The sequence below is a fragment of the Oculina patagonica genome, chromosome 3 (assembly GCF_052425735.1).
Source record: "Oculina patagonica isolate OP01 chromosome 3, crgOcupat, whole genome shotgun sequence".
Lineage (NCBI taxonomy): Eukaryota > Metazoa > Cnidaria > Anthozoa > Scleractinia > Oculinidae > Oculina > Oculina patagonica.
This window is the reverse complement of record NC_135760.1, coordinates 14046068-14072332: the sequence shown is the minus strand read 5'-3', so window position 1 is coordinate 14072332 and position 26265 is coordinate 14046068. Positions and strand designations below refer to the sequence as shown.

Genomic DNA, 26265 nt, shown 5'->3' with positions numbered 1-26265 from the left:
GAAATTATTTTTATACACCGCTGACTAAAACATTTTTAATTACTGGCGCAACCAAAATGGCGGCCATGGTAGGGTGGGTGCAGGTGGGATTCTGAATTTTGACATTTTTTCCTTTCTTTACTTTTTGTTTATTTTGTTTTGAAAGCAATGCTCTTTTATGGGCCTTTCTCTAAGCTTCGAAGCTGATTTTAGTTTGAGTTACGGTTTTCGTAAAGAAACGATCACACATTTAAATCGCGTGCTCTGTTGTCAGCCGTGACGCGCAGAATGCACGTTTTACATACAAACGAAATTCAGTTTGAATTGGTCAGTTATTTTCGCGTCATCGGCAGTTGACAGTTAAACAGACGATGCTTTCAACTTTTTAATATAAAATAAAATTATTGTCTATATAGCACCAAAAGTTATCGACCGAAAAAGGGTTTCCGATAAAGGCCAAAGAATTTTTAAGCTTATCTCGAAAATGCAAGATGATGGCCGGGAACAATTATGCGCCACGGGTTTGGATAATCTTCGTCCTTTGTCAGCACCGACAACTGAAGAATCCCTTGAAACAACGACACTACATTTAGAAAGAGTACCATTGAAAAGAAAGTCGGACGAAGAGCTGGGAAGCGACCAAAAACGACGTCTAGTGACAGAGGAAACTCAAAGCAGTGACGAAGATACTTTGATACCGATAGAGAATACAGGCACGGAGAAAGGGAACGGCAGTGAAGAAAAAGAAATGTGCGAGCCTACGGAGCCAGAGCGAAGAGTAATCATTAGTATGTATTTTTTTCTCAGTTCTAAATACTAGCATATTAAATGCCTTAATTGCAAAATTTAAGGGAATCCCTGCATGGGTGTAGAATATAAATGTTGTGGTTCAATTTTATCCTTGGTTGAAATTTTCATTTCCCTTTGTTTTTGGGTATGGTAATGTATGATAATGAGTTGAAAACAAAGGAAAATAAAAATTGAACCATAACATACACACAAAAAAGCTTTTTATTGTGAAATTTTTTCCAGCTTTTTATTGTGAAAATATTTTATTGTGAAACATTTCCACTGCTCTTATGTACTAAATACATGTCTACACCTCCTCTTTCTTTTTTGGAAACCATTAGCATGCTAACACCTGTTGTGTTGATTGACATGGTCATGTGATCACCAGCTGCAATGGGCTATTACTAGAGAACTTCTACCGTCTCTTCGAGGCATATATTTTTTAAAAATTTACATGCCATTCTTTATCTTTGGTCTTAAACATCTGAATAAAATTTACTCTAATTTAAAAATTGGGAAACGGGTGTTCACTGTACCACTGCTAATGAAAAACCTACATTACGTAGAAATGGGAGACCTCTACTTGCCATGCATATAGTCACAAGCTTAGTCAACAAACCTGCATACATGCACAATAATATTATTATTGTTTGGTATATATTTGAACATATAACTTGCACAAGACTGGTCCCGTTTAAAGAATATGTGTCGTACAGAATTTTTGTCAACGTTTTACCGGTCTTGCTGTCTTGAATTTTTTACAAAAGCTGTCTCAAAGCCTAGATTTCTTTTGCAAGGCTAAAGAAAGTCTTCAGCTTGCAGAAAAGATATTCACCTCCCCATCTCACAAAGCCTCTAATTTGAATGTTGAAGGATTATAATAACATGTTTTAAAAACCTAAAAAAAGTCTAAGCCTCAAACACTGTAAAGATGTGTGTGCCTTTTACATGCATGATGTGAGCACCCTTGAATTGGCTAAAAGAGTTGCATGCTACAAAGTTGCACCATCTTATTTGTTTGTCTTGAGTTTTTGATCTCAGTCAAACATAAAGTCTACATTTTACATCTCCAATAAGTAGACACCTTTTCTGAGTATTTACTGTTTATGTTATGGTTCAATTTTATCCTTGGTTCAATTTTTATTTTCCTTTGTTTTAAACTCATTATCATACATTACCATACCCCAAAACAAAGGAAAATAAAATTTGAACCAAGGATAAAATTGAACCACAACATGTATTTTAACAGAGTTTGTATGGAGCAAGCTGCCAGCTTAATTTTAAAGTGCTGACTGTGTCCATTGAACTGAAGTACAATATTCTAACTAAGATATATTATGGCATACATATTTTGAATTTTAGACGTTTTGTTCTTTGTTTTTTTTTTCCTTTAGTGAAGGGTAATTTGCCAAAATTGGCTTTACCAGATGGCTGGATAGCACTTAATCATCGGAGTGGCGGAATAATCTATCTCCACAAACCAACAAGAGTGGTAACCTGGTCTCGTCCTTATCACATTGGAGGTGGAAGTGTCAGGGTAACTTTATTCTTTCTTTAAAACATTTTAGTTGGAAGGCAAAGACAAGCATTTTACACATAGTGTGTGCATAACTACAGGGGTTTCATTAAGGGCCAGCCACCAGGCAAATTGACTGGCTGTGAACACCACTTTGCTTGGCTGTTTTCAACATCTGAACCAACTTCAGTTTACAGAAGAGGGTAGGGCCTCGCTGATACTTTGACTGGGTGCAAAACCCTGAACGGATGCCCGCCTGCTTCAATCCTCAATAAAAAACCCTGTAACTGTATTTTGCATTGATCATATACCCATACATGTAGGTGACAAGCATTTATAAATTTTGTTAATAGGTGTGTTGTGTGAATTGGCTGCACTGCTTCCCATGGGTCACTTATGTAAAGAACTAAATACCCTTGAATATTGTGCTTCCTTGAATGCCATCAAAAATTGTGGCGGTTTGAAAAAATACCAACCCTTCCTTAATAAATGCTGGTACATCACCACAGACGTCGAGCCTAAATTATCCAGTCAACTTCTCACTGACTTGTCTGATGATCACAGTACATTGAGACAATTCCATTTGGCTTAATACAGGGTATTCACTCCTGGCTAAAAAAGGGAAACAAATACCACAGACTGTAAAATAATATCAGTGCACTGCTGCATGCCCTCGCATGTGCAAATAGAGGCTTCTGTATTCACCAAGGAAGTACTGTTAAAGGAAGTAACTTCCAGTGGACTAGCAGCTGATCCTGGGGCTAGAGTATCAGTACCCTTGATTCTTTCATGCTACAGCAGGGTTGCCACAGGTCAGGAAATGGTCAGGGAAATATAAAATTCTTTAAGGTCAGGAAAAAGTCATGGAATTGTATTTTGAGTGAGGGAAAATTGAAACTATACTGCTGCTGATGTAATACCATTAAACGTTGGAAGAAATATTTCATGTCAATGTGATCTCTGTGATTTGGATGCTGGAGGCTTCAACTATATCTGACATTTTGCATTTTTGGTCAAAGAAATTTGATTTTTATCAGAGAAGAGTCAGGGAAAAATCAGTAAATTTTGAAAACTGATGTCTGTGGCAACCATGTACAGTCCCTTGGCTTTAAGCAGTCACTGTATGGCTCACTTAGTTTCTGGCAAAGGTTTTATGTTTGTATCCAGTCTGCAGGAAGTGACTAATAGCCACTGGATCTCGGGCATAGATCTGTGGGAGATGTTCAATGCATGTGATAACTGTCATAATATGACGATAGATGGTGACAATACCAATAATTTACAACAACTATCCACCTTTTTCACTTTTCTGCAACTTGCGCTTGCCTTAAAACTGCCACTGGTAGGTCTTTACAACCTACGGGTAGCATTTTTAGTCACATGCAAGGAGCAAATATGGAGTGAAATGGGAATATATAGGGCTTGTTTGCCACAACAAGTTAAGAGGCAGGCTAGAAAAGAAAATTAGACCCATGCTATACAAAGAGAAGTAACAGTTCAGGCTGACATTGTTCAAAGGATGGGTAATGCTATCAATCATGTTTTTTTTTTCAACTTGATAATGATTTGTCTGGTGGATAGCATTGTCCACCCTTTGAACAACTGTTGTTGACTGCACATACAGATTATACAAAAAGTTTACATCTAATTTACGTTGGGGGTTTGGTAAATTTGAGATTGTTAGACTGTTGGAAGACTCAAAATTTGTTTGCAGTCGTTCAGCAGAAATTGTAGCTTTAATTCAAGCTGAATGAACAAGTCATGTAAAGCCATTGTCTGAAAGGGCAGTATCTTGCCAATTTAGACAAAGCTGGAAACCACTGAAAGTTTTTCACTTTTCTTTAGCTGCACCTTAAGGTTTCAATGTGTGACTGGTTCACTCAAACTTGCAAGTCCACCCTTTTTTACTGGACACTTGCAAAACAGGCGGTCATGGTCTCAGGCACACACTAACACTGAATAAATTTGTAGCGTCCCATAATTTATCTGATATTTGTCCTGATATTCAGACTTGAAACTTGAAAACAGTTAGATACATAGTGTAATACAAGTTCTAGCCTGTAAATAATGTCCTGGGTCACTGGTACTGATGTACCATTGGGTTTGGAACAAGGCTCAAAGAGATGTGAGCTCGCATATGCAAGTGTTTCAGTATTTGTGGTATAATTCATTCCTAATCCATGTTGTAGCCGTTTAGCTCAAATTTCTCAACTGTATCTCCCACACTACACAAGTGTAGAGAATGTGGATAGATGGTAAGTTTTACTGGAAACTTCAGTTTCCCTAGACTGTTCACAGTCCCCTATTTTTCCGTGAAGTCGTAGAAATGGATCGTTCAGCCCGACGGGCCGCCATCTTGGTTTACGAACGCGAGCAAAAAATGGGGAGAGTGCAAAAAAAACTCGTGGGTGGGGGGGGGGGAGTGTGACGGGTTGCATCCAGCCCAGCCACCCACGGGGTTTTTGCACTCTCCCCAGTTTTCGCTCGCGTTCGTAAACCAAGATGGCGGCTTGTCGGACTGAACGATCGATCTCTACAACGTCACGGAAAAATAGGGGACTGTGAACAGTCTACAGTTTCCCCTGCATTTAATTTTTATTTCATAATATCGGGGCTGCAAATATTTTTTTCACTTGAAAGGACATACATGTATGTAAAAATTTTGTCCGGACATCATGTCCAATCACACTTGGGATTTTTTTGGACATGAGCAAATTTTGGTTGGCCAATGTCCGATGACCCTTGCCCGTAGACTACCGCCTTGTTGTGGTGGGGGAGCTTGCGTGCCTCAATGACCCTGAGAGATATACCGGTGGGGGTCTTCCCCCAGCAGGTCTAACCTTGGCGGGCAGGTCAAAGGGTAGAGGCCAGACAAAATGGTAGTCACTGGTCCTCCAGGTTTGGGGTTGGGCGTGCGGCTAATCCCCGCACCCTGTAAAAATATATGATTACGGAAACCAAAACCAGCCTCAAAAGTCCTCATGGGCCCGAAGAGAATAAGTAAGTAAGTAGTAATGTCCGATGACCGACTGTTATTTGCAGCCCTGTATTATGTAATATACATGGACGATCTAATCAGAATGCTAAGGGTTTTTCCTTTGACCACTGGTGCATAATATATACTGTCAACTTTCAGAAACATGATGTACCACTTGCTGCCATTCCATGCCTTCATCAAAGAAGAGGATTAGCCATGGAAAAAGAGAAAAGTGAAAGTACAAGTTCAGAGGAGAACAACTCTAGTCCCAGGCTTGTGAACTATGGAGGCTCAATTTTAAATACACTGAATACGGGTGAGAAAAATACAGAGGAAGCAACTCCAAATGAGATTGTCATTACAGAGCACACTTCCGTTGGAGAGGGGCATGAACGAAGTGGATTGGATGTTATCATGAACCTAACTGATACAAATGGCGTTACTGATACAAATTGCGTGACTGATGCAAATGGCGTGACAGAGAAAAATGACGTGACGGAGAAGAGAGCCGTGACAGTTAGGAGTGAGGCAAGAGTGCTTAATGGTGTGATGGAAGTAGATGCTGTGACAGAAAGTAACGGTATGACCGAAAGATGTGATGTGACAGACCAAAGTAACGTAACACAACATTCACAAGTTGCAGAGGATTCTGTGTCGTGTGATGGTCAAGAAAGTTCGGGGGAGGAGGCTACTTCAAAACCAGAAGAACCGGCTAGCAATGGCAGTAGCAGTACTAGCATAGAGTTAATAGATGCTGGAGAACTGGGCACTTACTTATCAAGTATTTGGGAGTTTCAAGCTCTTACCTCAGACCAAGAACGCTACGCTGTGATAGCGCAGCCGCAAGCTGTTGACAATCTTGAATTACCAGCATCTTTGGAATGCCAGCCGTACGCTGTTAAAGGCGCTGAAAACAAGAAGCAGCAAGGCAAAGAATGTTTGCTGAACGCTGGCGGGAAAACCCCAGTGGCAATTTTACACGAATACTGCCAGCGAGTATTGAAGACCAAACCTGTGTACCTGTCCAGTGAATGCGAGAATGCTGATACTCCGTTTTTGGCAGAGGTCCAGATAGATGAAATCAAATATGGATCAGGAATTGGCTCCAGTAAGAAACTTGCTCGACAGATTGCTGCTGAATGCACACTGGAAGTGTTGTTACCTGGAGTTTACAAGAAAATACGTGATTACCAGATTTCAGAAGCCGAGCTAGAGGTAGGGTGTACAAAGGATGTGCGTCTTATTGTCATGTTTATGTAGTTATTCTGACTGGTGCTTTTTTCTCAGGGCGTTACAGACCTGTTGACTGGGTTGAATCAAGTGAGATACACTCTTTTTATCAGCACCTTTTTTATAACACCGTTGAGACTGAAATTGACTTAGCTTTTTAATTTATGTCGGGTTTATAGAACACCTACATGTAATAACAACATGAATTTCTATCGAATTTACATTTTCTTTGTTTAAATATAACAAATAGGTACAGTCGAAGCTCTCTTAACGCACACTCTCGTAAGCGGACAGCTCTACTTACGGCCGCCTTGTTTGAAATCCCGTTTTACCTCCCATACAAACTCTGTATCTTTACATTCTCGTAAGCGGACATTCCCCTAAGCGGCCGCGGACACCTTCAGAAATTACGACTTAGACTTTTTTCTTTGTTTTTAAGCTCCCGTAAGCGGACCCTCCAAAGAAAATCCTATTTTACAACCTCTGTTTGTTTTTATCAATCAACTTCACATCACCAATCGTCACAATGATTTTACAGTACCGATTACAGTACCATATTTCAGTGTTTGTTTTGTCGTCATCCACGTCCGTCCGGTTATTGTTAGCTGGGCAAGCTCCCGTAAGCGGCCATCTATCCCCTACACCTCTAGTGGCCGCTTACCAGAATCATTCTCGTAAGCGGCCAGCTCCAGTTGCGGACACTTTTTTCGCGTCCCGTGGGTGTCCGCTTACGAGAGCTTCGACTGTATTAAAAATGTTTTAGCTCCTCATTCTTATATAACAGGGTTGGAAACTAAAATTTCGGAGCACTCGCCATCTGGGCGAGTGACCTTCAAATTGCACTTGCCCAGATCAATTTTCACTCGCCCAGTCTCCTCCATTTAAGAAAGGAAAATTTAGCCCCTCACCCCCCACAAAAAGTTGAAATATATATCTTAAATTTTAAATCACGTTAGATACTCATTGTGCCACCGTTAGTGGTCAATCGCGATACAGACTGCAATCTATTTTTTCAATGAAAATCGCCAAAAATAGACGTTACTCCTTAATAAACCATGAGTACGCTTACTTCAAAAGTTGAAACGCAGTTTTTAATTTGAAACGTCTTCCCAAATGCAAAGTGTCGAAATTGTGCAGAAAAAGAGTCAAGAAAATCGGCAAATAGCAATCTTGCCGCATTTCACGGCTCGGTAGACGAGTTAGTGTGTTTATGTCCAGAGGTATTACTTTGTAAAGGTACGTCCATCATGTAACAATCACTAAAAGGAAGCCATTTTTGTCTGTTTACGAACTCGAATGCAGCTTTGTTGGAGATTTCAAAATGTTGGTAGGCTTGTGGACAGTGTCACTGTGTGGATTAATTTGAAGTTTTTTGAAAAATTTAATATTAGTAATACTGGATATGAAAATCATACTCGCCAAACCGGGCGAGTGATCCGTGATTTGTACTCGCCCGACAGTTTTCACACTCGCCTGGGCGAGTGGGCGAGCGCTAATTTCCAACCCTGTTATATATCTGTATTTGGCGCTGCATTCCGCTATGTTTGATGTTTTTTTTTTTACCAAACCGGCCTTTAACTTTACTTTTGGAGATTTCTGGCGAGAAAAAAAACGCGTTTACGTCGATTTGCGCTAACCGGCAACGGTGAAAATTTCACTGACCTGGTTTTCATAAATCCAGTCATAATTATTGCCAAAGTATGACCGGAAAGGTCGAGAATAGGCCTCTCGAGTTACAATCAATCATTTTCTATGCATCTGGAGTGAATTCCTGCCTTTCCTCTCTCACATGTGACATTCACTGGCAACATACCGTATTTTCTCGATTAAACAAACGCCGGGGGCGTTTGTTCGAGGTCCCGGCGTTTATTTGAGGTCAAGCTAACAAGTAAATATATTCTGTTTGTCACAAATCTCGATTGCAACATAAACTATCCAATCCTTAATAGCGCACCTTTGGGAAATAATCACCTTTGGATACCCAGGGACACTTTTTTGGGGCTGAAGGAAGAGAAAAATCGTCCCGCCTTGACAAACTGCCCCTTGGTCTCGAAGATCGGTAACAATAAATCAGTCTGAAAAATTGGCTGAAAATTGCAGTCCGTTAATAAACGCCGGGCCCCGATTAAACGCCGGCTTCAAATAAACGCCCGGTTCATGACGCCAAGTTTGAAATAAACGCCGGGGGCGTTTATTTGAGAAAATACGGTATAACTGGATTTATGAAAACGTGGTCAAAGAAAAGCCGGCGACCTGAGTGTTTTTGACCAAGTACATTACACTGCGATGTGGCCTAAAAACATGCCGAGTAAGGAAAAATGAAAGAAGTTGTACAAAACGAAACAACTATGAAACTTCACTTCTCTGCCCTTTGTTGTACTCATTTGTGTGTTTTGTTCTAGTACCCTTTTTTATTGTTTATTTATTGGTTTTGTTGTTGATGGTTTCAGTTTTTTGACAAGGTAGACATATTGGATCCGCGTCTTCCTGAGTTTTGTTCAAAGACAACCCTCCCGAACCCCTCGCAAATCCTCGAGGAGTGTTTAAAGAGGTGAGATCTTCTGTGATGCTTTGTTGTCGCTTGCTGTTTATTGCCAAATTCCAGAATAAATGCACCAATAGGAGTAGTGGATTTTCGTTAAGGTTTTTTTAATCAACCCAATCAACCTATAAATGCATCATGATGTACTACTATTCAGTGCGATAGCCACGACATTGGAATAAAAGCATGGACAAGAAGGGATGGAAAACAAGTAACTTTCCTTTCCAGTTTACGTGTCTGGAAAAGCGAACACTGTGTGCACATTTTGACGTATTTTTGACTGCTTCAGTTCGGGTTTGACGGTTATGTGAAAAATTCTGGCAGACTGAGTAAACTATCGAGGGTGGCAACTACCATACATCTTATAGCTAAATTACAAGGGGAACAGCCGTAGCGAATTTGGAAAGTTGACGTATTGAACGCTAGAGCAACGTTAACTTTAGTAACTTAGCAATTTTACCACCGTTTCACTTGCCTGTCGACGTAGTAAACTGATTCTTTCTTCTTCTTTTTTCTGAGCGTTTAATCATATCTCTATTACTCTGTATTTCTTCATTGCAGAAACCAAGGCATTTGTTCATCTCCGATCCAGTTCACTACCGTCTGCGGACAGGACAGAAGCCTGTCATTTCATATAACATGCGGCAAACACACAGCAACGGTTAGAAGTTTGTTTTGTTGATCACTGATAGTCTTAGGCAATATTCTCATGGGTAGAAAAACAAGACATTAGAAGAACCACTGTTTTCATCACATTCCTTGCATTGCAAGATTATACAGTTCATAGAAAATGATTGTATTGTATCAGACTGTGTTTCAGTAGCAATTTCATAAGCTGGTTTGTGGTTTGCTTGTTTTTCTCGTTCTTGGTGCTGCGAAAGTTAAAAGCTACATGTATGAACAATACATATATAGGTTGGTTCTCGCACTCTTAATTTATGTAATTTGCGTTCAATTTTACAGGGTCCATGTAAAAACAAACGACTTGGCAAGCAGCTGGCCTCACAACAAATCTTAAAGGTACTGTGTTGTGTAAATCTGAACTGAAGAAACTTAAATTTATGATTCATATTTTAAATCTCCCATCTTACACGAGCAGACGCTGCCCTTGTCAGTCTTTGTAATATTTAAGCTTCTTTTTTTTCTTTTGTAGAAACTACATCCTCATCTTGAAAAGTGGGGAGCGCTGATTAGAATCTACTGTGACAGACCTTCGGGCTCCATCAAAAAGGTAATCATTATAACCAGGCAATTGAATTCCGTAGCCTAATGTAAACTCGACGTAAGTCAAATCTAAAGGAAAGATCCTTACTGCTGAATCAGTGATGATTCTCGTGTGAACATAGCCTGCGTAGCTGGCGGGATTAGCGTGGCGCGAGAAAAATCGCGGACGAAGCCCGCGTGCGTGAGCGGCGCGATCTCAACTCGACTCCTCCCCAATTCCCTCGCGGCTTCGCAGCTCGGGTCTGCCGTTCGCCGTAAACAAAGCACTCGCACTCGGTCGCGAATCCCGCCAGCTACGCAGACTAGTGTGAACACTATATGTCAATTTTTTATGCCACCATACGGCCCTGCTGACATGACTGCAAGCTGTGTACGGTCGGAAATTGTCGTACGGCTCAGTCAACAGTTCATTTTACACACGCAGTTCAGTACGTCTACAAAACATTTTCACAACTTTCGTCCAGACCTCCTTCTTAGTCATTAATCTTACAGATTACTTAACTAATTTTGTGTTTGCTTTTGTTTAATTGTAGTACAAAAAGGATGAAAGTAAATCTACCAGCGAGCGAGAAAACGGCTCTGATATGCTCCAGAATAGCGATTTGCTGGGGCGGCTCAAAAATGAAATGAGTAAACTTCGTTTTGAGGTTTTTTTGTTTGTTTTTTTTAAATCTTACTTTGACCTTATACACTTACACATGCCCCACCACGCACACAGTAAACTAAACCGACAACTCACACTGAACTTCACAGGAAACCCACACCACACACCGGCATTGCACTTTTAACTACACGGGCATCCAATGATTACATGTACAGGTATCCCATATTACGGTACACAGGTAATTCGCTCTGAAATACAAAGACAACCCACACTCAACTCGTTCACATGTACCCCACACACTGTGGTTACCGATTTCCACATTCAATTCCACAGGATCATACGACCAAACATAAGCATCAGTTCTTGGCGTATTTTGGTAACCCCATTCCCTTTGTGTGACACGTCATCTCTCTAAAAGGTCTCGTCCAGATTTTTTATTAAAGCTTTTGATGATTGTTCTCGTTAATATTTGGTTTTGTATTTTTTTTTTCATTTGCAGATTGACAAGGCTAAAAGCACGGAAAGCAGAAAGAACTCGGCAGAGCCTGTGTTCACTGTGGACATGTAAACATAATGTAATTTATTAGATAGCATCCAAATGTCTGTAATAAAGTTATGAAATAGCTGCGGTCAACACTGTAAAACTAGTTTTCTCAGAAACTTAGTTGTAATACCAATAACATTTATTATTATTATTAAAATGTCGCTGCAGCAAAGCTACGAATAATACTAAAATTTATAAATATAATTTTGTAATAAATGAATGTAATACCATGCAATAAAATCTATCCAACTAAAAAGTGTTTCTGTCCAATATACGAGAATTCGGTTATAAGCTTACATTATTCTTTACGTTTCTAGGCGTCGGTGGGTTAATGTGATAAGATAATAATAACCTTGCCTGTCAATCCCGCTGTTACAAATGTATGATTCAAACCGAGAAAAAAAAAAACTTAGAGTAACCCGAAAACTGAGGCGTTTGAAATCAGTCTTATTTTTTCGTTACTCTTTTTGCTATACTTGCATATTCTTTTATGGATTATTATTCCTATATATTTCAACTGTAGTTTCCAGATATCCTTACACTTTACTGCTGTTTAATATTCTTTGTAGACTGTAAATAAAACAGTCCATAGGTCTTTGGGCGAAAAGATGGCTCTCGAAAAAGATCTGGGGCGAGCGGGTAAATTCTCGCGAGGCTTGCGAGCTTATCGTTGCTTCGCGCGTCACACATCGACTGTTTTGCAGTCTATCATTATTTTTACAAAAGCTACCACTGTACAGTCTAACCTCCGCAAACGGACACTCGGTTATGGCCCCAGCCACATACAAACCCTGCATTGGACATCTCTCCTAAGAGAACACTCCTTGTCCTAAGGATGCCCGGGAGGTTCGACTGTACGTACTTTGTCGCGATGGACTTGATTTTTTTAGCAATTTTTCAACTGTCCTGTCTGTAAAGTGGTGCGTTATTCACCCTGTGCAAACTAAACGTCATGTACCTGCCCGCTGCTTAGCGGTAACAAAGTGCAATCTTTTTCTGAAACAAATCATTAATACACGAATAACGTATGTTTGAAATGCCTGAAATATTGTTTTGCTGACAGTCGAGTCATACGAAATCGATCAAGAATGTTATGAACATACATTGTAAATAATGAAAATAGTTTACTTGTGTTTCCGAATGAAATGAAATGTATGTAGCCATATCTAGAAGCCGTAATTTACATTCGCTTGTCTGATAAAAAATTGAAATCATCATTCATTCTCATACGACGAGGAAAAGAGATCATCTTAGGAACGAGTTTTTGTTTAATCAGAAAGTCAGTTGCTGTCAGGCGGACGAGTAGGAAGTTGCTAGGAGACTCAACTCGTCGTTTGTCGGAAAGCTGACGTCACAACCTTCAGAGTGTTTGTGCTATTTTCTGATTGGACCCGTGGAATCGGAAACACAGCGAGGATTTGGCGCCCTAAAGCCTGGTTTTCACTAGCGACGTAAGCACCAACGCAAGCACAAGTACAATCACGCAAAAAGGACAAATTTTGATCCTTTTGCTTGTGCTTGCCGCACAGAGCTTATCCAAATATCTCTGAAGCTCAGGACTATAACATTTCAAGTGGTGACAATGCATAGGGCCTTCCCACTGCTCGAGTGCATTTTGCGTTTTCATATTACAGTCCACACAATTATATGGTGTCACTGACACTGTGAAACTGTCAGCTCTCAAAAGGTGCTTGTATCCATTCCTTCTGCCTGGTCGTCGTTCGCTTCCGTTGTGTTCGAAAAACCGACTCGGAAAGGTGTTTCCACGGGTTTCTTGCCAGAGCTGTCTATTACGTGCACCCTGTTTCTATGGCAACAGAGCATGCTCCGTATACCCCTCCTAAAGCCGTCCATGTACCAAGTATACAAAAGTGGGTCAGCGGCTGCGTTGAGAAGAATTAGCAAAACCGTGATGATGTAAGCGGTTGAGCCATAATAAAATCCAGGAGCGTAGAAAATCAACAAGTACAGCACATAGTTCGGGGACCAACACAAAGTGTGGACCAGTGTTACAATAATTAACATGACTGTAACACGTTTGCGTGATTTGAGTCGTGCAAGTTGAACTGAACTTGTGATTGCATCATCATTGCGCCACAACTTGTAAATTATTTTTAAATATAGGAGCGTCATTGTGATGATAGGAATCATGCAATTCACTACGAAAACAAAGGCCACGTGAGCTTGTTCCGGATACCATTCCACCCAGTCCTCCACACAAAAATCCTTTCCCGTGTCGTAAACGATGGCCGACATACTTGGTCCTGTCAGAACAGAAGCAAAACCCCAAGATAACGCCATTATCCAAAGGACACGTTTCGTGTTTAACCGGAAGTTACTCCTCAAAGGATGCACGACGGCGAAATAACGTGCGGTGGCAATGGCGATTAGTAAGATCCCGGATGAGGCCGCGCTCAGCCAGATGAACACGCCACCGGTGATGAACTTGCAAAGATAGTTCCCGGATGTACCTATGGTCATAAAAATCAGAAGAAAATACGAAATAAATACTAGTAATAATTGGAAATTAGGGGAGTGCGTTCGGTAGCCGAAAGGGTGATTAAGGAGGGGGGAGAGGAGAGATAGGGGCTACCTAGGGGTAGGGTTACTGCTAGAAGGAGGGCAAGTTTTATTGAATATTATTTACTTTGTATGTGAAAGAATCAAAGGTAACAGTTTATATCTCGTTTTGTTGCAAGATGGCTAGTTTAATATCAAACAATAGTTGCACAAGTGCTTTTTTGTTTTAAAAAATATTTTAAAAAAAGTTTTGGAAAAAATATTGTCCGCCCGATATGGGACTTGAACCCATGACCCTCAGATTAAAAGTCTGATGCTCTACCGACTGAGCTAACCGGGCTCGCTTGAAAAAGTGCGAAATTAAAGCAATAGAGTTAATTATTTAACATCGGGATAATCCTCTGTCCGTCCTCAAGGCAGCTTTTTCCTAGTCCTTGACCGTGAATCTGTTTTAATGAGAATTAACCGCGGAAAATGATGAGGCGTAAAAACTAGCCAAGCATCTACTTACCAGTCGGGTGATCAAATGCGTCATGGAACACGTGTCTAGGCAACATAAATACACCAATCACAACATCCGCCACAGCAAGGTTCACCAGAAGATAGTTCATTGGTCTCCTCATCTGCTTGGTGCGATAAACAACAAGGCAAACCAATACATTCCCGGTGATGTCAATCACAATCAGAAAACCAAACAGTACTGACAGTAGAACGTCGGCCGTGGAAACCATTCTAGTGACCACAAATTGTAAATGTTAAAGTTGGTTTTACCAGAACCGGAGGGTCCTGAAGGGGGAATAAAAATCCCATTTCCCAACCCAAATTTTGCTCAAATCCCATTTCCCAGCCTATTTTTGGTCCAATCCTAGTCCCGTTATCAGATAGGCAAAAAAAAAGATAGGCAAATTCCAGTGTCCATTTTACCCCTTTAGGCCCCTCAAACCGGGATTATAGATTTATATAGTTTTATGCAATTGTGTGCATGTTCAAAAAATTATTATTGATTTATGTTAACGTAAAAAGTACCCTTCAGAAATACCCTGTGCAGGCGTTTTCTCGTGACTGAGGGACCAATCGCGCGTTTCGGTGTCATCGTGTTTGTTTAAATTTTTATTTTTATAGTAGAAGCATACAGAAACAGGCAAATGCTTCGATGCTCCAAGCAGCTGATTTGACAAGTTTTTGTTCCAGACCTGGATTTTCTAGAGTTCCCGCTAAAAATGTACCAAGATAAGCTGCTATGTACAATAAAAAACAAATACTATTTTGCCCGGTTTTCACAAATTTTTAGTTCGCACAAAATAGAAAAGGTGCAGTCAGCTCATATGTTTACACAGGAGCCAAGCTGTAAATACCCGTAACACTGCAAATACCCTGTGGAAAATAAACATTCCCAGATATCGATAAAATATAATACAAACTGTATATAATATTGTTTTGAGTTAGACCCTCTGAGTGAAAAAAAGCATGGTTCTCTTGTTGCGGCGAAAGCCGGCGACATTTCCGTCAGATTATGGAGACAACGATATCACTAAAAACGAAATAATTACAGCAGCAGATCACATCAAAGCAAAAAAGAAAAATTGTGTTGTTGTGACTTCAGTAATGAAAAAGGTGCATAACCTCTATCGACCTCAAGAGGCACTAAACAACGCTAGAAATAGACATTTTCAGTCCCTTAAAAGTCGTCTATATTCTTAAATGTTTTGATACCCGACTAAGTCCTTACCGAAGCCTTAAAGGTCATTTAAGCTGTGTAATGCACAATTGTGTTTAAAAATATTATGTTCACCTTCACCGAAGCGACAGAAGAAATGAATCCCCCAGAATTGCCTCTAAGTTTTTCGCCAAGGACTTTGTTTTTGTCTTCTTGTGATTCAGTTGGCCAACAGAGGTTGCCGCCGTCAGTAATGGTAATTGCTGAGGTTTAACACGACAAATCTCTGAGCAAACATGAAATGATTTGGGAGCTAGTTGGTCCTTGAATTTCACGCAATGTGATTGGCTAACAGGGTGTAATTACGAAAGCTACCTCCGCTGTCTTTGCAAAGTCATCAGAAATCGTCAAACGTTTGACGTTAATCCAATTAAGGGATGGGGAAGAACACTTGAAATTGAAACCAACCTGTTTACAGCAATTTTCTAGAAAGTATAAAACTGGATTTTCTTTTGTCATTCGTTGGTAATTCAATCCACTTTATACGAAAGATAGACTTGCGACGCAAAAAAAAACCGACAAATAATAAAAGGGTGTTTGTTTTGGTGTCAGTTTCCGACTGACGAATTTTACAGTACATTTTCGATGGTAAAAATGAAATTATTTGATCCAAACATTAAAACGACAATATATCTTGCATCTTCTAGACGATTTTCTCGAATACTTGTCAGGTAGATTTTCTCAAGCCTGAGGCTTTTCTTTCGCTCAGTTCATGATAGAATCATGACAACAATGTTCGAGGTACGTAAATCAGGTAAATGAAAATAAACAACGTTTGTTAATTGGTTAGGATTCACACCTGGATCTTAGCCATTTTGAAAAAAGAGTGGGCCTGGATATAAGCTTGACGCGCACAGAGAGACATGGGAAATACTGCAACTACCTTATTATAGGAAATTAACGAAAAATGTTATTAACGCGAATTTCAAAAATTCGCGTTAATTTTATTGATGTTTATTAATATAAACACGTTTACTATAAGCATTTAACCAGAACTTTTCTTAAATTCGCGTTAATTTTATAACGCGTACATTTTGTTCGCGTTGTTAAATGCTTTGTTATATTCCTATGATAAGGTAATTAATGCTCATATTTTTCCATAATTAACTGTGTTAACAACGAACTTGAACTGAATTAACGTAATTTGTGGCGTGCCCTCGTGCAGCCCCAAGGGACACGCCTCGACATTAAATAAATATATAGTTTATTCTAAATTTACGCTGTAGTTTCTTTTTCATAGTTTATAGAATAGTGCTTGTACGTACTAAGTTCGCTTGCGTCCGTCGATTATATTTTCTCTTTGAAGCTAGGGGTAAGTTTCGCTTTATTTATTTCTTTTTGCTGTAGAACCTTCGATCAGGAACTGATTCTAGGTTCACTGTTCACAGTGATGTGACGAACACTTAGGTATCGGCCGTCAACCCGAGTAAATAAAACAGTCAAATCACCCTTAGTTTGATATTGCAGGCTTGGGACGTAACTACGTGTTGGTGACGGACATGGCCTTCGCTTTACACGATGAGGAGCTTGGAAAGGAACATTAACAGGCTGAACTTCCTGCAACGGAACTTCCCTCAACGGAAAAGGAAATCGAAGCGGCGAAAAGGGAATTGAGGTTCATTCGCCGAAACACGGTAAACAAGTTACACCAACCATGCGTACAGTAGACGTGTTGAAGCGCTCTGTGAAGTTTCGCGGAAGTCGTTCAGTAATGAGATTGTTATTAAAACAAGTTTTCGAAACGTGGGAGGAAATAAGGACAAGAAATTTTCAGTTCTTCGCTCTACTCGAGCCACAGAACAGCAAAGAGAACAAACAGCGATCTTAAACAGCGTGTCAATGAGCATTTAAAGCCGGTTCAATCGCCCCGATCGTTTCTATCGCCTCTGTCACTTCAAAAAGTTTTCTTGCGATCGGGGCGATTATATGAGAACATCACACAGACGATCGCTAACGACTGCGGCGATTGGGGCGATTGATTGGATTGCCCGTGTTCTATTCATTACCTGCCTATCTTTCTCGTGAGCTAGAAGCAGTGCAAAAGAGGGCGATGCGCATCATTTTTCCGTTTTTTACGTATGAAGAAGCGCTCGACAAGGCAAGTCTAGTCACTCTGTCAGGTCGAAGACAAGCCCTGACGGACAAATTGTTTAACAACATTTTAGAGAACAATGACAGTAGGCTGAGGAATTTACTGCCCCCACGGAATCTTAGTAGTTATAACCTCAGAAAGTCACGCCAGTTTAACCCTGTTTTTAAGAGTAATAGATTTAGAAATAGTTATATTGTCTCTAATGTACTTAAGTTTGGATTTTAATCACTCTTGTATAGTTCTTTAAATATTTTTACATTTTATCGTTAGTTTTTATCGCTTTATAAATTTGTAAATATGACATAATTCAACCTTTTAGGTTGCGAAGTTGTATTAATAAACTATCTATCTATCTATTCTTCTAGCTCCTCTTTCCCTTCTTCGCCGTAAAACTACAATAACTGAGAGGATAGAGGGCCACGAGTTTTGCTCTTTCATTGAAGGCTGCCATTGTGTTGGATATAGGGCTAAAATGATTGTTTTTCGTAGGTCTTCGCTCACACCAGGTGATCGGGACGATCATATGATTAACCCCCGATCGCTTCCAATCGCTTCGATCGCCTACGATCGTCTCAATATTTGCAAACGATCGATGCGATAGAAACGATCGGGGCGATCATAAGAGAACTAACCTTTAAAGGACAGAATGTATTCTATACGCGAGTCGGTGCTCGTGTGCTTTTAATCGCCCAAAAAACTGCATCAAACACAAACTTTAACATTGCAAAAATATTTCTACTTAATTTCATTAAAAAACACAGCAGTAAAAAGCCGATTTTAGGAAGCTCAAATATTTACAATAGTGATTAGTGAGGAAATTAACTATTTATATGGGACATGCTGTAATCTCACAAGCTAATGGGTTGAATTGCTTTTTAACTTTCAGAACGCACACGATTAATTTGTAATTGGCTTAAACGTGCTTTCTTAATAATCTGTTACTGATGAAAATACATAAGAAAACAACTTTTACTTATAGGCTGGCGAAGACATATAGTCCTCGCATTGCTTTACCGGTTGTTTCATTGTCTGCATGTGGGACGTCCCACGCACCTAACTAGACCTGTAACCAGACCAACCAAACACCAAAAGGAAACTATTGGCGAATGGTTATAATTTTCGAAACTGAGCGAAATTTGCTTGAGATCGACAGGAAAAACGCGAACAAAGATCAAAAAATGATTTTTTGGAAACGTTTTTCCACCGTTGGTTGTCCTTGAATGACTTCCACCCCCGCTTAAGGGTAACTCCACCCGTATGTGAATATTTTAGCCTTTCTAGGAGGGTAACCCTTTTAACATAGTAACAGCACCTTAATTTTTGGCTCATAACTATCCAGGAGTGATTCAATGTGACCCAATTGTCTTACGCTTCAGGTCAGTTTGGATCATGATTTTGTCGACTAAATGCCCTGCAGTTCTTTTAAGGTGTAGTTTTGTGGTGTATTTAATACAGAAAACAGTGTGTAAACTCCGAGTTACAACACACACATGGCAAGAACTCAACTAACTCGATCGTACACGGCCTTCTTGTCACGTGACGACTCTACTAGTCCCAGGACTCCACATTCCTCCCCCCCCCCCCCCAAGTTCTTAAACAAGCAAGAAAACAAATGTCAACGAGAAAAAAAAAATTAACGCCTCTGCCCTAAAACTTAAAACTGTTCACGGGGGAGGGAATGAGTCCATTAGTAAAAACGCTGCGGGGGGTTTCTATTCCTCGCTGGGTATCGCCTGACAGGGGTAGTTGGCCCCGAGTCCCGAACCATTGTTGCACTGGGTGGTTCTCTGTCTCCATGGGCAACCTCGGGGTCATTTACATCAGGTACGGTTATCTCTGGATCCACACCTTCCTGCTGCAATGGGCTAGTAATTGGTAATGTGACACCAGGGTTGAAACTTTCTGTGGGTCGAGCAACTAGTTGATCGTGGTGTCTTCGAACCACAGTTCCATCTTCCAACTCAATTCTCGCAGACAAAGGACCAGTTTCCTGGATGATAGTTCCTGGAATCCACTTGGGGCCTCTGGAGTAGTTTCGAACATTCACTGAATCGCCGACTTCCACTTGACGCATTCGGCTATGCTGATCATGCTGTATCTTCTGTCTTGACTGTGCTGCATGTACCCTTGCCGCTACATCTGGTCGCAGCAGATCGAGATGTGACCTCAGACTTCGTCCCCAGCGTAACTGAGCAGGAGACTCACCCGTGGTGCTTTGGGGGGTAATACGATAACTTAATAGGAACCGAGCTAACTTGGTCTCGACAGTACCATCACCTTGCTTCTTCATCCCTTGCTTAAACGTCTGCACCGCTCGTTCTACGAGGCCATTTGATGATGGGTGATAAGGAGCAGAGGTAATGTGCTTGATGCCATTTTTCTGTAGAAATGACTTGAACTCGCTGCTAACAAAATTGGACCCATTGTCTGACACTACAATCTCTGGTAGGCCGTGTGAAGCGAAGGTTGTCCTCAGCTTTTCAATGGTTGCGCTGGAAGTGGCAGAATTCACACAATGGATATCCATCCATTTAGAATGCGCATCAATAATTAGGAGAAACATCTTGCCCATAAAAGGACCGGCATAATCTACATGTACTCGAGACCAAGGGCGGCCTGGCCATTCCCAAGGGTGCAACGGTGAACTGGGTGGCTTCTTTTGGTGGCTTTGGCAGGTAACACAGCTTTTCACCTTTTCCTCCAAACGTGAGTCCATTTTCGGCCACCACACATAGCTCCTAGCTAGGCTTTTCATTCTAACAATACCGGGGTGGGACTCATGAAGTATGTTCAACACTTCCTCTCTCCCCTGTGGGGGTATCACGACCCGGGATCCCCAAAGTAGGCAGCCAGCATGTACACTCAATTCCTCTCTTCTAGCAAAATAAGGCTTCAGGGCTTCTTCTTCGACTGCCATGGGCCATCCGTGAAGGACGAACTGCAGAACTTGAGAAAGTACTGGATCACGGGCTGTCCACAACTTCACTTTAGTGGCATCCACTGGGCTGGTGTTGATGGTCTCTAGAAGGTGTATAATGTCCCCTGGGGTGGGCGTGGTCTCTGGAGCAACTGGAAGGGGTAGACGACTGAGGGCGTCTGCGTTTCCATTCTCTTCACCAGGGCGATAAATAAGCTCATACTCATACGCAAGCAAAGTCAATGCCCATCGCTGCATCCTACTTGAGGCCATTAGAGGTGTGGCTCGTTCAGGGTTAAGCAGCCCCAAAAGTGGTTTGTGATCTGTGTAGACCTTGAAATGACGTCCAAAAAGAAATTGATGGAACTTCTTCACGGCAAAAACTACAGCTAGTGCCTCTTTATCTAGGTGGCCATAGTTCCTCTCTGCTGTGGAGAGTGTTCGTGAGGCATATGCAACTGGTTTCTCTGAGCCATCTTTCATAACATGGGCCAGCACTGCCCCAATACCATAGGGTGAAGCATCACAAGATACCACCAACTCTTTCTCAGGATCATAATGTACGAGTACATCTGATGATTGAAGTCGATTCTTGGCCTTATCAAACGCCTCTTGTTGCTCTGTACCCCATTTCCAACAGATATCTTTCCTCAGAAGCTCGTGCAGTGGCTCCAGGGTGGACGATAGGTCGGGCATGAACTTGCCATAGAAGTTAAGCATCCCTAGAAAGGACTTCAGCTCAGAGGGATTGGTTGGGGTTGGGGCCTCCTTGATGGCCTTCACCTTTGCTTCAACTGGATGGAACCCTTCTGCGTCAATGCGGTGCCCCAGGCACTCCAAAACGGGCTTCATAAATTGGCACTTTTCAGCTTTGAGCCGCAAGCCGGCATCAGAAAGGCGTCCCAAAACTTTCTCGATGTTGTCTAGGTGCTCTTCCGTGCTGGGCCCTGTGATGAGGATATTATCTAGCAAGACTCCTGTCGAAGGTATTCCTTGCAGCAAACCCTCCATGGTTCTCTGGAAGATGCCGGGCGCTGAAGAGACCCCATACGGAAGGCGGTTATATCTAAAAAGGCCTTTATGGGTGTTAATTGTCAAAAACTCCCTTGAGTTCTCATCCACAAGCATCTGCTCATAAGCATGGCTCAAGTCTAACTCAGTAAACGTTTGACCCCCAGCCAACTTTGTGTATAGATCATCGAGCTTGGGGATAGGGTAGCCATCCAATTTCGAGACCTTATTGACGGTAAGCTTGTAATCTCCACAGACTCTTACTGTGCCATCACTTTTCATAACTGGGACAATGGGTGTGGCCCACTCGGAATATTGAACGGGTTCAATGGTTCCTGCCTTCTCAAGTCTTTCCAGGTCTTGCTCAATTTTCTCCCTGAGAGCATATGGCACTGGTCTGGCTTTATGGAAAATGGGGGTGGCTGTGGGGTCCACATGGATCTTGGCCTTTGTCCCCTGTAGGGTCCCCAGACCCTCCCCAAATAGCTGTGCATGTTTCTGCAAAATCTCTCCAAGTCGCTTGTCATGCGAAGTAAGTTGCTTAATCCTTGGCCAATTTAGCTTAATTTCTTCCAGCCAATTCCTCCCCAACAGAGCTGGGCCTTCTCCACTTACAACTAACAATGGCAAGGAGTATTCGCCCCCTTCATAATGTACATCAACTGTACACACCCCTTCGGGCTTGACCTCTTCCCCAGTGTATGTACGAAGGACAATTCCTGATTTCTCCAGTGGCGGTGCCCCGTTTTGTGAGACAAGGTGTTTGTAGGTGCCTTCACTTATCACTGACAATGAAGCCCCTGTGTCAACTTCCATTTCTAGTGCTTGCCCACCAACACTCAGCTGTACTTTGTATGGCAAAGGTCGTTTACCGCCAAGGGTAAACAAAGAATATGCACCCACACCCTGTTCTCTCCCCATTGCCTCCTCTCCCCCCTCTAGGAGATGGGTATCCTGTGGGGTGTCTGACTTCTTATTAGTACTAGGAGGTGGTAGTTTCCCTTTCTTTTTGTTCTGGCACACTCGAGATAGGTGACCCAACTTTCCACAAGCATAACATTTCGCATCCTTAAAATGACAGCTTTTGGGGTAGTGATTACCGCCACAGCGATAACAATTAACTTCGCCACCCTTTTCCACTTTAAAATCGACTTTGTTGAGCGAAGTATCCCCTTCCTGAGGGTCCCCCTTTTGTATCTCCGAGGCATCCTTATCCGCGGCCTCAATGGCGAGAGCCAGATCGAGCGCTCGCTTCAGGGTTAATTTCGGTTCGGCTAGTAAACGACGCTGTATTCTGATGTCGTGAACACCACACACAAGCCGATCACGTAGCATTTCATCTAATGTTGCCCCAAATTCACAGTGTTCGGTCAGGTGCCTCAACTCAGCTAAAAACATGGCAATTGTCTCACCTGGTTGTTGAGTGCGAGTGTTAAACTTGAATCGTTGTACAATAGCGGAAGGCTTTGGCATGAAATGTTCCTGGGCGAGTTTCGCTAAATCCTCATAGGTTTTGGTCTTCGGGTCCTCCGGAGCGACCAGACTTCGTATAAGCTTGTAGGTTTTTGCTCCCACGCTAACCAGGAAAATGGATCTTTTTTTGTCCGGATCGGTTATCTCGTTTGCTTCAAAAAAGTGATTTACACGCTCAGTGTAATGGCGCCAATCTTCCGTTTCGTTGTATTCGTCTAATTTCCCAAATGTAGGCATTTTCCGTGTAGACTTCGCTTCACTCTAGTCTACCTGGTCGTGGTATTCGATCACGTTCCTCGTCGCCAAAAATGTGGTGTATTTAATACAGAAAACAGTGTGTAAACTCCGAGTTACAACACACACATGGCAAGAACTCAACTAACTCGATCGTACACGGCCTTCTTGTCACGTGACGACTCTACTAGTCCCAGGACTCCACAAGTTTCGTGAATTTATTAATGTCTACTGATAGCGGGTGCACATATGGTGAAGCGATTTGCTGAACATTGCATTGGTTACTAAGGCCCGGTTAACGTTCAGACGCCGATCTTTTCATGAGCCGAACCTAATTCCTTGAATTAAGTACATGAAAAGATCGGCGTCTGAATCAAATTAGAACGGCTATTTCAACTTGGAACGGCTCACCCGTTCTTCCCGCCTGGCTTGGCCGAGAATTTCGCCTGTAGAACGCCTTTGGAACGGCTTTGATTCAGACGCCGTACTTTTCATGTGCCGATCCTAATTCATAAAATATTGTAATGTATTTTGCCAGCAGTTTACCTTAATTATTGGAACTGTGTTAGGAACGGCCTCGGACCGGCCAAAAGGTACGGCGTCTGAATCAAGAGGCGTACTTTTGACAATTTGGGTCGGTCAAATTCGAATTGAGTTCGGCTCATGAAAAGTACGGCGTCTGAACCGGGTCTAAGATCGCTTTTCCTTGTATAAACTGCGTTAATTTACAGCTTTTTACACTACGTAATTAATGATGAACGACAAAAGGTTTGCCTCTGCCCAATCTCAGTTTTCAGATTTTCTTTATTATCTCTAAATAAAACCCGGCTGTTTTGTTGAAGTAAAGTACAGAGCGATGTCACGATATTTTCAGTCATTTTTCCGGCAGTAAAAAAAAAACACTGAATTGAAGGATCCAAATCTCAAAAGAAACATGGAGAATAACCAAATAATTAAGGATCGCTTGACGGCTTGACAAACTTGAAAAAATGGCCAGTTCTCTCGAGATGCGCTGGTCGTGACTTAGCTCTTAATTTTCGAATCCTTCGTGAAAAGTAAGTAAGCTAAAGTTAAAACTTCTCAAAACCTTGGACGAATAGAGCGATATAGAGTAATGACAAACGAATACTACTACGTTATTCAAATGAGTAATAGAAGTAACAAAAGTGAATTGGAATAAATTTAGCTTTTATAGGAGGAGAATATTGAAACTGATTTCAACTAAAAACATGAAACAAAGGGTACACGAGACTGAAAGAAGACACCAAGGAAGAAAAAGCTTTTCAATTTAAACACCTGTTGACCGTGAAGGCGCACCTGTAACACTATTTTTACCTCTTTAGGGCTACACGTTTATCCGACTCTATTATTATATCCTTTTCTTCCTTGCAAAGTGTTTCTTCGGTCAGGTTTCTCATATCATCGCTGTCGACTGCTCTGTTGCTAAATAAAAACATAAGGTGTTTGCCAAGTGATGACAAATCAGTGGTAATTGATAATCAATGTTGTTTATCATGTACTGGTTAAAGCGTACCAATAGATAATTACTGATGAAACAATTATTGTGATCTTCCCTAGCAAGAGTATCTGACCTCCCTTCTTTTAGGAAATGGAATGATTGTGAGAAGATTTGTTACTCGTAGTTGAAATAATGACAATGATAATGATAATGATGATACATTTATATAGCGCATTTTTCATATGTTTTTGTTCATATGCGCTGTACACATACTGTAATTAACTACACAAAGGCCAGACCACAACACCGGGAGCTTCGTGCCCTACTCTTTGCGAATAGTGTGTGGGTTCTTTAACGTCCCCTGTCAGTATAAGACTGAAGATACAGGAGACGGGACCTACGGTTTATCGGCCTTTTCGGAGAAGACTAGAATGTATAACCATTTGCAGATGTAATTACAAAGGCAGCACATTCTCCTCAGTTATTTTAAGACCCTGAGTGTTGGTCCGGTCTGTGGTTCGAACCCAAGACCTCCCGCACAGCACTCCGGCGCTCTACCAACTCAGCTAACCGGGCGGCGGTCTGATAATTGTAGACATTATCTTACAGATGACTTCAGCTTTGTTGTGAAAGTCAGTGCTATTTCTAAAGTGCTTCTTAAAGTAAATCTGCTGTAAAGTAAGAAATCTAAGTGAAAGGAAAATAAAAAACCCAAGCAAGCTATGGTGCCTGATTCCTCAACAACATTCACTTGTGTTTGTATAAATATCCTAACTTCTTTTATTCCTAAACACTTCCAGGGCTGTAAATATATCAACAAGGGCAAATATAGCCATAACGGATGTTTATTTCTGTAGAAAGGACTGAGTTTTAAAATTTGAAAAGTATGATCTTCATTAAATTTAGCGTCTTTTTCGGATGACGCAAATTTTACTCCCGTAAAGACATCGTCATTAGAACAGTTTATTTTTAACTTCCTTGTTCCAGAGAAATTTATAGTGCATGCTTAAGAGAAAACGAGCTCTTTTTTACTGAACATCGTTTTACAATTTAAATAACGGGATTTGGTAGTAAAAAAAAAACACTTAGAAAAATGGCTTGTATACCCTAGGCCATCAACATATACGTTTTGTCTCTCTGGGCGATTCATGCTGGTTTACTGAAGAAAATTTCGAAAGGAGTTTAGATCCACTGCAGCAAAAGATGCCACACATAAACGTACACTATATAATTATTACTTGTTTAGTTGACAGAGCCTAGAGCCGATTTACACGGTACGACTTCCTCGCATGCAACAAGCTTACGACAGGCCTACGACACGAATTGATTCGTAGAAATCTAGCCTATATCTGTCGTAATGATGTCGTAGATTGATTTAAACGACATGATACGCGTTGTAGTCTAAATCACCGTTTAGAAAATGTTATTTTCTAAACG

At 41.2% G+C, this 26265-nt stretch overlaps 2 protein-coding genes and 1 non-coding gene across 4 annotated transcripts; 1 reads left to right on the top strand and 2 right to left on the bottom strand.

Annotated features, from left to right (window-relative positions):
• The first annotated feature begins 47 nt into the window (after positions 1-47).
• LOC144646745 (microprocessor complex subunit DGCR8-like) lies at positions 48-11661 on the top strand. Its single transcript, XM_078506428.1, has 9 exons — positions 48-767; positions 2163-2305; positions 5421-6476; positions 8942-9042; positions 9595-9694; positions 9997-10053; positions 10187-10264; positions 10791-10904; positions 11361-11661. The coding sequence occupies exons 1-9, from the start codon at positions 464-466 to the stop codon at positions 11427-11429; spliced, it is 2022 nt and encodes a 673-aa protein (XP_078362554.1). The 5' UTR covers positions 48-463; the 3' UTR covers positions 11430-11661.
• LOC144646773 (galanin receptor 2b-like) lies at positions 11637-15787 on the bottom strand. Of its 2 annotated transcripts, XR_013569476.1 has the most exons (4): positions 15718-15787; positions 14437-14657; positions 11977-13876; positions 11637-11922 (listed from the first exon to the last, which is right to left on the bottom strand). XR_013569476.1 is itself a non-coding variant. In XM_078506461.1 (3 exons), exons 2-3 carry the CDS (start codon positions 14654-14656, stop codon positions 13086-13088), a joined length of 1011 nt encoding a protein of 336 aa, XP_078362587.1. In that variant the 5' UTR covers position 14657; positions 15718-15787; the 3' UTR covers positions 11637-13085. The 2 variants fall into 2 exon arrangements, 1 of the variants encoding a protein (XP_078362587.1); XM_078506461.1 differs by having other exon boundaries at positions 11637-13876.
• On the bottom strand, positions 14193-14265 carry Trnak-uuu (transfer RNA lysine (anticodon UUU)). The gene has a single exon. It is a non-coding gene; the product is annotated as a tRNA-Lys (tRNA).
• Positions 15788-26265: the final 10478 nt, after the last annotated feature.